General features: G+C 43.7%; 1 protein-coding gene across 2 annotated transcripts in view; it reads right to left on the minus strand.

Annotated features, from left to right (window-relative positions):
- Nucleotides 1-13,854, minus strand: part of fibcd1b (fibrinogen C domain containing 1b) — a 144,426-nt gene that overhangs the window by 49,502 nt on the left and 81,070 nt on the right. For both annotated transcript variants that reach the window (XM_080476380.1, XM_080476379.1), the window contains one exon: nucleotides 8,567-8,663. In XM_080476380.1, coding sequence (XP_080332506.1) covers nucleotides 8,567-8,663 — 97 coding nt within the window. The remainder of the gene's footprint in view (nucleotides 1-8,566; nucleotides 8,664-13,854) is intronic.

Below are 13,854 nucleotides of genomic sequence, written 5' to 3' on the forward strand. Positions count from 1 at the left end.
CTCCGCAGCCAACTCGGTCAGCCTGAAGGCCCTTCAGAGACATGTCGGGGAACTCGAAGAAGAAATGCCGGAAATCCAACAGAGACTCCTAATACAGAGTGAACAGTTACAAGGCTTGACCAAAACGGTTCAGGGAACCATACTCACTGTAAACTTGCATTCTGCTTTAATCAATAACACCTTGCATGCCTTAACAACCTTGTCAAGTATCGTCAGTGAGGACATAACGTATGTGCGAATAGTCAGGGATCTTATGCAAGATCTCCTTAGAGAAGTCAGTTCCTCCGTGAGTAGCCTCAGTACCGGGAAGATCCCCACGTACTTAGTTCCACTAACACTGGTTGAACAGATTCTCAAGACCACTACCACCACTGTTGTACAACCTTCACAGGTACATCTGGCATATAGTCTCGGCAGTGCTATTCCGATCTCTGTGAACCCACAGAACCTAGAGTTAGGATTTATCCTAAACCTACCAATCATTGAAAAGCAGAATGTGTACCGTTTAAAAACCGTATTGAATGTGGGATTCTGGGAGGGTAACACACACGTACACCTCCGAACGCCACCCACACTCGCCTACCACGACGACAACCCCTCACTCTACCTGGTCCCCAATCTCAGCATGTGCACAAACACCAAAGACATTCACTGGATCTGTCCCAGCAACCCTTTCATTAGAGATGTCACCAACTATCTATGTGGGCTGAGGGCAGACGCCCCGGAGCAGAAATGTCAAGGTAGTTTGTCCATCAAAGATGAAGGAACCGAGACCAGAGTAGAGAGAGCAGGTAGTCGATGGCTCGTCAACACACCTCATTCTGAAGCGACCATGTCCTACGACCGCCATGATATAGCCACCAAGCTCACCCTGCCCAATCAAACAATATTCCTCAATGTCCCACCAGGGGCTACAGTACACATTGACGACATAATCCTCCATCATCTCGATGCCGACCGACACGAGGTGGAGATTGAGATGATGGATGCATTCGTCGGGCACAATTTCACAATTGATGCCACCCTCCAAAGCCAGCTTCTGGCTGAGGGAACCAAATTGATTAAATTCAATTTAAAGCCCACAGGGCTCTCAGCCACTTTCCCTAGGCGGGCAGGTGGACACCCATACCAAGACCATCCCATCAGCATGGCAGCGCTCGGAATGTTGCTCAGTGGCTGGATCATCACGGCCGTAGTGGCGTACGCGATGTACAAGTACATCCAGAAACTACAGGCCCGACTGGATTCCCTGACCCTGGTCTCGCCACGTTTTGTGGGCCCATCCACAAACACACAATAGGCCAGCCCTCACCCAACCAAGAGGTGAAGGCACGGCCTACTAACCCTTTTCCTAACCACCCGTTCCCTTCCTATTTCTCACTCTCCTGTCCCTTTCCTACCTCTTTCATGTTCACTGGTGACGACCCTTAAGAAATGAAATGTATGTGTGCTTAGATAGTTAGAATAGAAATAGTAAGTCTGCCCAGACTAGCCTTAGCCTGCCCAGACTAGCCCAGCCTGCTCAGGAAATAACCTCACATGTGAACTGGTGGACAGAGAAGGACAGTATGTTTCACAGGACATGGGGACGTTCACAGATTCTATGGATTGTTCGGCCCAGGTTTGCTCCAAAGACTGTGACCTGCATCCCACTCTTCGGAACAAAGGGGGGATGTTGGAGCCAAAATCCTTTGTTCACTCACCCTCATGAGGAAGGGGGGGGGGGGCGAGGAGGGGGGTGAGCCACGTTTCTTTGAGAACAAAGAAACCATGTGCTCAACCCTGGAAAATTCGCCATTGATCACATGACCCCCCCCTGGGGGGCCCCCGGGTCCCCCCTCCTCTAGCTGCGGCACTGCAGCTCGACGGCAGGGGGACCCAAAATCCCGTCATCACCGGGTCACCGGCCCGGTGACGCGCAAGCCAACCCCGCGTGGATTGGCTGAACCACGGCCAACGCCGCGGGGAGCCCGGAAGACATCATAACGGTATAAATTCAGGCCCGGGAAGAGATCCAGCCTCTTCCAAAACGAAGTCGCGTCAACCCAGACGCACCTTTTCGTAAGGAGACAAAGCGCCTCGTGTTAACGCACCTGGACCGGGCCTGAATTTTCTTCACCTCGCTGGACGAGCTCAAGAAAAGCGGGAATTCCCTTTATTTTTGGTTTCCCCTTCTTTTTTTCTTCCTTTTTTTGTTTGCATCATCCGGACCCCGAGCGCGCGCTGCAACCGCACGCTCGTCTGCAGACCGACCTGAGCATCGCTTCTTCACTCCCCCCCCTCATCGCAAGAAGCTGCTGATCGCCCCTCGGATCACACTACGGGTTTCCCCTCCGTAGTCCACGTCAGGTCTCTATTTTCTGGGACGCCAGAGAACCGCCCGCGGCCACAAATCGACGGATTTCACCTGGCCACGGAAGCACGTTTCCCCCTCGTCCAACCAAGTAAGGCTTAGAGTCTGGGCAGGAATTAGAATAACGTGATATTATTATTGCTGTGTGTTTATTGTTGGTACTTGTAACTTTGGGACGCCGATCCCTGTTTCTGAGTACTTTTGTGTCTACGCGTGGACGGCCATCCACGCGAATCATCGCACGCACGCGCGAGCCTCCTCATCCTCAGCTCACGCTTCTGCTCCCAGAGTCCATATCTGGCTGAACAGCCGTTTTTGGACTCTGTACGTGTAGCTGAGGCGGTCGCGTCAGTGTACACAGTCAGACACCCCCTCCTCTCTCCTCTCTCTCTCTCCTCTTCTCCTCTGTTTCCCTGTTCACTAACCAGCGCACGGTACGGCCGCCGCTGCCTCCAAGCGCCTCCTTTCAGTGCGTCCCTGGGACCGTGTGTAGTTCACTGCGGCTCGGATTTCTCGGCCACAAGGAATCCGGCGCGCTCCCGACGGCTACGGCCCGTGCGGAGCTCAGTGACGTCACGCTATCCCAGGCAGAGCACGCCGAGCGCCTCTGGTGACCGGGTGGGTAATCACATCGATTTCCTCGCCGGGTCGCCGAGCCGTTTGGCGCCCTCTGGTAGTCGCGTGGGTAATTGCAACCGCTCGTACCGCCATCTGGTGGTTGCATTAAGTCATCACAACTGCCCCGCGCGCCGACGCGCACCTAGTGGCCAGATCGGGTGATTACACCGGACCGCCGACGTCTACCTCCCTCTGGTGGACGTTCGTGGTCATTACCCTCTCACCAAGTCACGCCCCTTTCGCTCCACAAACCCGCACACACACACACACACATCGCTCCCCACACTCGAACACACACACACCCACTCACACACATCGCTCCCCCACACTCGAACACACACACACACACACACACACACTCACACACACACACACACACTTTATTAGCTGGCTTTGTTTTGTATTGTGTTGTTTTATGAGATCTTGCTTGATGTTTATTGATTAGATGTGATTCATAGATTGATGATTTAGGAATAGACGTTTGTTAATAAACACTTAATAGTTGAATTGAACGATTCTTGGTGGTTTTTGTGTGCTTTTCAGCGACAACTGCTGGTTGTAACAGTCAGTGCTCGGATTTACAGCCTTCCTTTCCTGCTTCAGTTAAATTGCGATTATCATTTCAATCAGAAATAATAATTTAAACATTTTAATTGAACTTTCTTTTTTTAAGACTGATGTTTCGTTTAAGACCCTAACTTCAGCTGGTGCCCCGACTTTGATTAAGTAACGGTAATATTCAATTGATTAATAGTTTGAATGGTTTAAATCAATTTCAATGATTTTAACGCTTTGGGTAATTTAACACACCTAGGAGGCGTTGGCGAATGAATGCAGGTTTTCCACGGGAATAACCCGCATTGCTTTTAAATAATTTTAAGTGTTTCATCGCATTTTCTGTGGTTAATTACCCGCACTATTATTGATTGATCTGTTACCCAGTTAACCTAATCACAACTTGAATTGTCTCTAAGCTATTGTTCATTTATTTTTGTTGCAGATAGATAATTTGTATGCTTTATTAATTAATAAATTAGTCAATTTATTCAATTAATACTCAAGAGTGCTTTTAATCATTTTTAAGTGGTTTTCGTGCATCTCAGCATCCAATTATCCAGTATTATTAATTCATAAAGCGCAAGTTTATCCAATTAATAATCCTAACTGCATTTAATTCAATTTCAATGGTTTAGCTCATTCAAATAACTCATTGTATTTAATTAGTAAACCCCGACTTTACTTAATTAATTCCAACTCCTCCTTGATTACTCCCGATTGTTATTAGATAAATAACCAAACTTGTTTGATTAACAATCCATTCTAAATTACTTGCAGATCACCTTCGGTGGTCCACTCCACCGAAGTAATTCAGCCTCCCCTCAGTTATTGACTTACAAATCGCAGGTTTGTTTCATTGATAACTTGAATCATAGGTTGCTCTCCGTAATTTAATCATCACTCGTAATCAAGTACCGTTGTTCATTGATAGGTCAATAGCCATTTGTGACGCCTTCGCAGCTTGAGCTTTTCCCCGGTTGCTCCAGCGAGTCGCCTCCTGTGGGTCCACAGGCGCTTCGGTAGGTCACGCCACTGACCCGCAGTTGTCAACAAAGGAGTGACCCGTCACGCCTGTTGACCGGTCGTGCCACTGGTGGACCGCCTTCGCGATTGGACCCCGTGGAGGTTCCTCCCGTCAGGCGACCCTTTTTAGCTCAAAGCTGTTGGCCGATAACTGACTATTTACTCCAATCAACCTTTATAGCTTTGCATAACTTACACTTGGTACATTACCTTAGTAATCTATTACTCCAGTAATCCATTACTTTGGTGGCCTACCGCTAGTGATCAGTAATTGTCAACCCGTAAATAACAATTTACTTCTGTTTGGCGATTCGTTTATATGTAAATTACCTCTGACAGGGTAGAACCTTCCGGTAGCCTACCACTAGGGTAATTTGCATATTCTGATCACACGCTGACCCCAACACTTGTTAAGTCCCTTGTTAGCTTGGACAGAAACACCTGCAGCACAACACGGCCACATCTTCAGATAAAAGACAAAGCTGATGGCTGAAAGATGTCTAACCAAAACAAAAAAAACAAAACAATCAGGGTCTAAATGTTGAATTTTGAACTGCTGGTGAACAGCAAGTTTGCTCAATCTCTCGGAAATGGCACGCTGTTGTTTATCTCACCATAATCAGTCCAGTGCATCTGGGATGGATTTGTGGCCAACAGAAGAGCACATTAACTGGATTGCCTTGCTAAGAAGCTGAAGGTGTAAAGCAGGTCACCAGGAACTCCTCCTCTAAGTAACCAGCTAATCTCTGCATTGCCCAGTGGAGCAACAAAACCGCTGCTTTACAAATACTGGAAAAAAGGCTATTATGTCTCAATGGCAGGCGTATTTTTAAAGAGGAATCACTCAAACAGTTATAAGTTTGTTTTCATTAAAATCTGGAGTGAAGTCAGGTAGGCAGGGTGAGAGTGTGTTTCTAGATTGTTTCTAGAAAATCATTGATTTGTATTCAGCTCCTGAGCTTGTTTTTTTTTCTATGGTTGGAATAATTCCTGTAAATAAAACATATCAGTGCTTTGATTGCAAGAACGTGACACAAAAACAGACACAACCCATGACTGTGTGTGAGCTTTTGTCCGTAATAATAAGCAAGCACTGCCTACAGATTCTGTCTAGAGTACTGCTTCAGAAGAGTCGTGTGTGTGTGTGTGTGTGTGTGTGTGTGTGTGTGTGTGTGTGTGTGTGTGTGTGTGTGTGTGTGTGTGTGTGTGTGTGTGTGTGTGTGTGTGTGTGTGTGTGTGTGTGTGTGTGAGGGAGCTTTAATCTAGTGTGCTGATGGGAGAGTAACTCAGCTGTGGGGCGGCACGTCCCTGACCTTGACCATGACCAAGTGTGTATGTGTGTGTGCGTGTGTGTGTGTGTGTGTGTGTGTGTGTGTGTGTGTGTGTGTGTGTGTGTGGGTGTGTGTGTGTGCGTGTGTGAGTGTGTTTTTACAGAAATAGACTTCTTCAAGCTCCAGTTACTCTACCAGTCTGAACTTGAGCAAACTGTTATGAGAGGGCTTAAAGATGCACACTGACTTTACCATGGCGAGAGCTCATTAGCACTTGGCTGCACAATCCCAATTTCTCAGAAAACAACATTTCTCGATTTATTTTTATTTTTTATTTTTTTCCCCCGTAGGGATTGCTGTTTTAGTGGAACTACACAAATGATTAGTACCGAAGAAAAGTACAAACATCAACATTCTTTTTTGCAGATGATGGTTTGGCTCAGTTCTGTAGAGGTCATAAGCCAAGCTGTTTTCAACTTTACTTGACGTTGTGAGTCATCACGAGTCAGAATCTCACCAGCGACCGAGCGCTGTCGCCATCTCGTATTCACTGTTAGAGTCAGCCATGAATTACATTGCAGTCACAGTATGTACAGCATGTGGTGAGTAGGAGGAGTAAGTCTGAGGATTCTGGGATCAGGGCTAAAAATGGACAGTGTTTTGAAGGGTGGCTACAATAACATGTGGCCGTGTTCTCTCACCTATGAAAATCCTCATTGTGAGATTCTTACCATTTTTTTGTTTTTGTACTATCAGGGATGAAATCTAAATAGCTAGAAGTACTATAGTGCTAATTCATGCGACTGTATATATGTGCACAGGGATAATAGCAATTACTCAGCTCCCACACAGATAATGATTATGTGAACGAAAGTGTTGAAGTACCAGCTGGAAGAGTTTAGAGTCGAAACACCTTTCAGGATTTCCCCCTTATGTATATATATATATTTTTTTCCAGATTCTTAATTTTCAAGCTAAAATTCTATACGAGACATTTCTTCTCAGACTTCATCAAACTCTTTAAACAAAACTCACATTCTTGATCTTGTTCTTGATCTTGGAACAGAGGTTTAAAAAGTTTGGGAGGATGAGCTGCCCATTCACATAGCTTGAATCTCTATTTTTGGTTAATTGTTAGATTTTCTGATATAAGATATCGTTATGTTATATGCTAGTTAGAGGCTTTATCAAGATAAGTCTTTACATATAGTCGGTAACTGTCATGACTATCACACTTTAAGCTTTTGTGCAATATCATGCAGTGTATTCTGTATTTTTTCTTTATTACACTTACGTTACATTTAGGTATAAAATGCATGTTTTAATGATCTATTTTTGAATTAATTTTTTGTCCCTCAAATATTTCGAGCCAATCCGAGCTAACTGTGGCCAAATAAGAGTGAAAAAAAAAATACTGAGCTACAAGCATTTTAACACCATTTATTCACAAACACGTTTCATGGCTGCAGGAGGAAACCAAAGTACTCAGAAAGGCCATCCACGCTCAGGAAGAACATGCCAACGCAACGCAGAACGGAGAGCAAACTGGGTATTTTTTTGTTTTTGCTGTAGCACGACCCACTACACCAGCGTGGAGGCCGATTTTAATTCTAATTACTTGAGGATATATTTTTACAAAGTAAGGTTTTCAGTAGGAAAAAGAAAACTTTTGTTGTGTTCTGAGAGTCCTTTTACATGACAACGGTGCTCAGAGCCACTGAAGACGCTACTCTCTGAAAATGGCTCCCACAGTGAAACCAGGAAAAATGCAACTAAAAAGGAAATAAATAAATAAATAAATCATTCGTGGAAAAGGCCCAAAATTCCCCAAAATTTTCTTGCTGCTGCGCTGTGATAAAGCAGTTTGACGCCAGCCTGCGGAGAGCCATACCTCATTTTGAGAACCGGAGTTTGAGTCTAGTGTATTATGTAAAAGTCTTATTTTGAGTATTTTGCATATGAAAGGCAGAACATTGAATGCCACAAAAATGGACATAAAAAAAAAAAGAAAACAAGAAACTAGTTTGTTACTTTTTATGGCGAACAGGTTTGAAAATGACAAATTTGGCTTTAAAAAAAAAGATCATTGTTCAGGATGACTTCAGTGTGTGGTTGGCACAGTCTTTCTTATTTTTTTAGTAGAGGCGAGGAGTAATGTGTCCTGCTGCCACCAAGAAATAAAACAGTTTGTTTGGGGAAAAAAAATAAAAAAAATAAATGGTACTGTTGTATGTTTGCGATGGGACTGATAAAAAATATTGTAGTTGCATTGTTGGCTCGTGTTTGTCATTCTGTTGTGCTGAACAAACACGCTCTCACAAATTGCAGCGAGATGCTTTGTCCCCCGTTACTGCAGCACTTTTGACTGTCACAGCAAAACAGCCATTACTGGATTCTTGATGATATGCAGGGTCAAGTGCATCTAATCTCTTCCCGGCTCTTTCCGGGTGGCTCTTTATCACCTGCCACGGTGAGGTGTTTTACTTTGTCATTGAGTATCTTTTCTTTTTCCTGCGTTTGAGAGCTGACCTCGTGCCACTCGCGGCTGTCATGATGATGCCGAGGCGGTGACTTACAGTTTTTTAAGTCATCAAAAGGATTTAGCGCTATTTGACCATAGCTGACGTACTGTGTGAAGTCTTTTTCCCGGGCGTTTACCTTGGATGGGATTCAGAGGACCCCAACGCGCTCGTGTGAGTCATACGCTGCCAAAGAGGCACTCACACACACCTGCTCCACTTACCCAGCCAGTGTTCCCCAGTGATCTTGCCAAATCCCTCACGATAGGACTCCCATCCTCTGAAGAAGTTGACCGAGCCATCTTCCCTGCGCTGAATCACCTACACAGCCAAGACAAAGAGATCGGGGGGGGGGGTCAGATGGGCTTCATCTCAACCCAAGTGTTTTATCATCCTTTTTGAGATGAGTCACTCCGACGTCCCACGGTTGATCGCTGAGCTCATCTGGAATGAAACTAAGTGAACCCGTGAACGCCCGCTCTTTCACAAATGAATAATGCAAACACTCTTCCCACTAAAAAGGCAATTTGTCGGAAGCTAATAAAAGGAATCCATTAAATCTTGACTGACTTTGAATGAAATTGCCCCGGAATCTGCATACTTAATTGAAATTTCTGGGGAAAAAAAAAAATTATATTCATAAAACGATAATCCCAAATACACACACACAGAGGGGAGATGTCCACATTCCGCATATCATAAAGTTCGATAAAACCACGGTGTGTGGAGACATTATGTGGTCGGCTTTTTATAGCAACCTTTGCAGGCTGAGAAACAGGGGAAGTATTAACAAAATACCAGAGAGCGATTTGAGTCGTGTGTGAGGCCGCAGTACACTCTATCCATTAAAAGTGCTGACATGCCAAGCATCAGGCTGAGGATGAAGGGAAATTGGGAATCTGTTCTTGAGGAGGAAATGCACGCAGATGGAAAATAGGCGAGAGCTCACTGTTGGAAAGCCTGTTAATGCTAAAATGACAAAGGAAATTCCCTGAGACAGTTCAGTATTCCGCATGACTGACACCCCCACCCCCCACCCACCCACCAAACATATGACGAGGTACCAGATGGCATCGACAGCCATGTTTGCTTTCAACATCCGCACAGACAGAGAAATCCTGCAGAGAAATAACGACAACGTTCCTCCTAATCATCTTCATCCCATGAATTGCTTTCATTAATATTGTCTTCATCATCATTACTGTATCATCATCGTCATATATTATCAACGTCACAAATTTCCTTTCATTCTCAAAGTACATATTGATTTATTTTTCTCTCTGCTTCTCAAGAAGCTCATTATTAACCCTTCAAACCTGTCAACGCATACTTAAAGTTTCAGATCAATAATGTTATCGGTATCTTTTATTCATTGGTGAACACGAACGTGGTGAATCTGACACATATAGAAGACAGTATACAGACATAGAGCAGCTTGTAAATTCTTCAGCTGTCTGGTTATTTCTCTCTTTTGATCAGGACAGCACATTTAAAATTTGATGTTACCATCCCCTTATTCCCAGGAGTGACCCCCAAACCACAAGGTTTTCAGTTTTCACTTGAAAACGTTGTGTAAACTGCGTCTAAGACTTTTTCACTCTCTGATTTTGAGAGACGAATTGACTTGTATCTTTTTTATGATTTATTATGAAAGGATGCATTGTGTCTACATTTGCACCATTTTGTCTGGTGCAACTCAACCTTTTATCCAAATGTTTGCCTGAGCTACAGTTTTACCCTTTTGTGATCATATCTAAATATGCATGTCTCTTTCTACATGTGCAGTCAGAAGAAGGTTGTTTCCAGTTTTATTGGTAGCTTCTGCCCCTTTGGAATGTCATGCACTTCATAAATTTGGCAAACCAATCACCTCTTATATCTCCTTGACAGATAATTGTCTCTTTTAAGCCTCATTACGATCCTCCTCACTTACCCGGTCTCCACTTTACTGTTCATATGCAGACAGCTCCTCCCCAATATAAATGACAGGTCTTTACAGTCAATCAACTATGAGCTCATTTGTGCATTAAACACAATGTGTTGTAAAAGCTAGTTTATCTCTTGATTCTTCAAATCGCGAAGTAGAAATGAAGCTGAACCCTGAAAATCTACCATTAAATTTTCTCCTGATGACAAACCGCGTGTGCAGAAGTAAAGAGCAATAAAGTGAGAAGTCCAACTGTGAGGATACAGTTTGAACTGTGAATAATGTTATCAATCATTCATACACAAGGTTAGAGTGGAGCTCATTTGCACATACCAAGTTTGCCCAACAGCTGAAAGCACAGATGGAGTGATAGTAATTATACTGCCATTCACTTCTATTGTAAAGCCATATTGCAGGTTATGAGTCAGAGTAGAGTTAATGACAGTGATGTTACACTAACGTGCTTTTCTACTCACACGCTCAATGCGTAGTTGTTTTTTGCACACTATATTTAACATAGCTTCCAATGTGAGTATCTCTCATCACAGCTGGATGAGGATTGTTCACGTAAAAACTGCGATTGCCAACAATGAATATAATGCATGCAACTCTTTGCATTCAGCTGTACTGCAGTTCAGAGATGTAATCAACATATCTCGTTTCACTCAAGCAGGCGAACAATATCAGACAGGTTACAGTTTCACTATGTGGTAGACATAAAATTTAATCAGTATTTACAGGTGCCTGGATGAATACTGATCGTTCATTTATTACACTTTTACATAACAAACGACGATGTTTCATATAACCTGTTTACACCAATTAAATGTTTTCATAGCAACTAACTTGCATTATGCATGACCCACTGGATATAATCACATGCTAATAATGTGATCCTGGTAATGATTAAACCAATCAAAGGACCTCGTGAAAAAGGTATGTGGCATTTGACTGTGCAAGCAATCCGCCCTCACCGCTTTACCGATAGATAGGTCAGCGGGGTACAGGAGTTTGTGAGCGAGAGGTTTTCCCTGTTGGTGTTTTCTGCTGATTACTCGGGTTAACTGGTGAAATTTATATGGGCGATTGGTGCAAGAAAAAAAATAATAAAAACAACTGGAGCAATTATGACATCCTTATTTATAGCCGACTTCAGGCTGAATAAATGACAGTGATGCCACTTATTCTCCTTGAAATAACGACCTCGCTGCATACTTATCTTGCTCCCAGCTTCCTCTCAGCCCTCCTCTACCCTGGAGTCAAATTAGCTGCCATAGAGTGGAATACAAATTGATAATGGTATGCTAAATATGAGATAGCGCTTCATCCTTTACTATCTTGCACTCAGCATTTTTTACACGCGCTTAGAGGACTAGGAAATTAAAAAGACCACTTGACCCAAACTAGTCTTTATGAAGATGATTTTAGATATTTTTTAAAGATGGGAGCTCAAGCATCTAATTCTACTTTAGATAAGAGCTTTTCAAAGTGTGGGCCTGCTAGCCTCCACCAGTTATATGACTTGTTATGGAAAGTCTTACCACATATTTAGAATTCAACGCATCTAAGAAGCATAAATAAACACGTACGCTTTGTATGGTGTATGGATCCCAACAGGCTATAATGAGAGAAACATGAGGGAGTTCATCCAGCCAAAAATTACGACCTTGTGTGGGTGAGAGTTGGAGGGACTTAAAGAGGACCTGAGGGAAAGTTGAGGCAGCACATTGTGAACGGGGGCTCATCCTCCCACGCTCTGAAAAACCCTGATTTAGATCATTTGTGACCTTTCAGGATAATGAATCTCTTGCACTCTCCCACTCGAACCTGGTCTGGCTGTATACCTGCTGTCTGCCAGACAGTAAAAATTAGGCTCCGTTTATGCAACGTCTTCTCGTGAAAACAGAAAACTTTTGTTGCTTTTTGGGGGTCCGTTCACATGACAACAGCGCTTGGAGCCACTGAAAGGCCAGTTTTTAAAAACGCCGCGTCTCCGACTCTGCGTGCACCACAGCTGTCGTAAATACTTCTTGTGCACATGCGCAACAATAACATGGCACAGCTCCCAGTCTTTATTCTCTTGGAACTTATTTGTTTTATAAAACTTTTTGAGAGTCACCTGTCAATACGAATGTCCCTGTACTTGCAATGGTTAATGTTTATATCGTGTGTGTGTGTTTGGTTTTAATTACGAAACAGTGCCAACTTGTGGCCTGGCATGCTCACTACCTCGTTTTCAGCGTTTCCGCATAAGCGGACTTTGTTTTCAAAAATGCCATGTACGATGCGAAACCTTCTTCACACGAAAGCGCACAAAACGATGCAAAACTGTCGTGTAAACGGAGCGTGAAATATTGGATAATATTACGCTCCCATGCTCGTGTCATTTCTCTGACAAAGATATTTGTGTGTCACAAGAGCAATGGACGACAAGCCATCGGCGAAAATGCCATCATAGTTTTTGTCTAATTTTAATTAGTTTAAGTATTAAAAGAGAGCAGCCACCGTGAAGCTGGTATTCATGTCTTTAAACTAATTACTTTGAGGATATATTTCTTCAGAAAGCCCAGAGTGACAGCAGAAGCTACCTGCTGCTATGTATCACTGCTGCAGTGGGACAGTGGCTGGTGTTCCCATGAAGCCACCCTGCATAGTGGCCGGTGAACCAACCTGTTCACTTCATATTAGGGTTAACACTCTTTTCTTGCTGGCCAAGTTTCCCTCCATGTCGAGCATCCTTGTAAGACTGGAGAGCTCCTCTGAGGTTTAATTGCATGTTGACCCTGATGGTCAGAATCTGTGTGTGTGTGTGTGTGTGTGTGTGTTCCCTGCAGACAGAAAGCCTACAGAACCACCAATCATTTCTTTCTTATGTCTCAAGAGGGAAAAGTAGTAATTGCCACTGGGAGGTTGACGCTTGGGTGACGTTTGGCATCTCGTCAAGCGTGACCATGCTTCCGGTGGCGCAATGCGTACAGCAACTGTGTGCGTGTCAATCCAGCCCTAAACCCCTTTAATCTCAATGTGTGGCAACACCTGTAGGCATGCACACATTTGCATAGAGAAGCAGAAAACCCGCTCACCTCAATTCACCTGGAGATGCATGCAGAAATATGAGTTGGTTAATCCATTTAGTGTTTTATTACGAGGCCGCTTAACTGTCATGCAGCCACCTGTCACTAGTCTGGCGACTGCTCCCATCTGACGAGAAAACTTGCAAATTAGCATCTCTTTGGGGCAATGCGCCACCACATTTATCTTCAATTTTCTTCTTCTTTCTTTTTTTTTTAACAATAACCGCTTTTGAAGATAATAGAAAAAAGAAATAACATGCGTTGGTGTTCATTTCTTCTTCTATATACATCTATGTTTGTTATAACTAAATGAATAAAAACAAAGCAAAACAGGGAAATTTAGTGGTGAAATTTCAGTTATTACAACCTGCATGTATTGGTGGCTGCCGCTGCTGCTGCTGCTGGCAGTGCCAGTAATACTGAGACTGATTTGACATCATTTACGCAGAGACTTTGTAATTCTGACTTTCTGGTTTGAGAAGATAATGCAGCTTATAACAACAATGCCATG

Source organism: Lipophrys pholis (assembly GCF_963383615.2).
Source record: "Lipophrys pholis genome assembly, chromosome: 12".
Lineage (NCBI taxonomy): Eukaryota > Metazoa > Chordata > Actinopteri > Blenniiformes > Blenniidae > Lipophrys > Lipophrys pholis.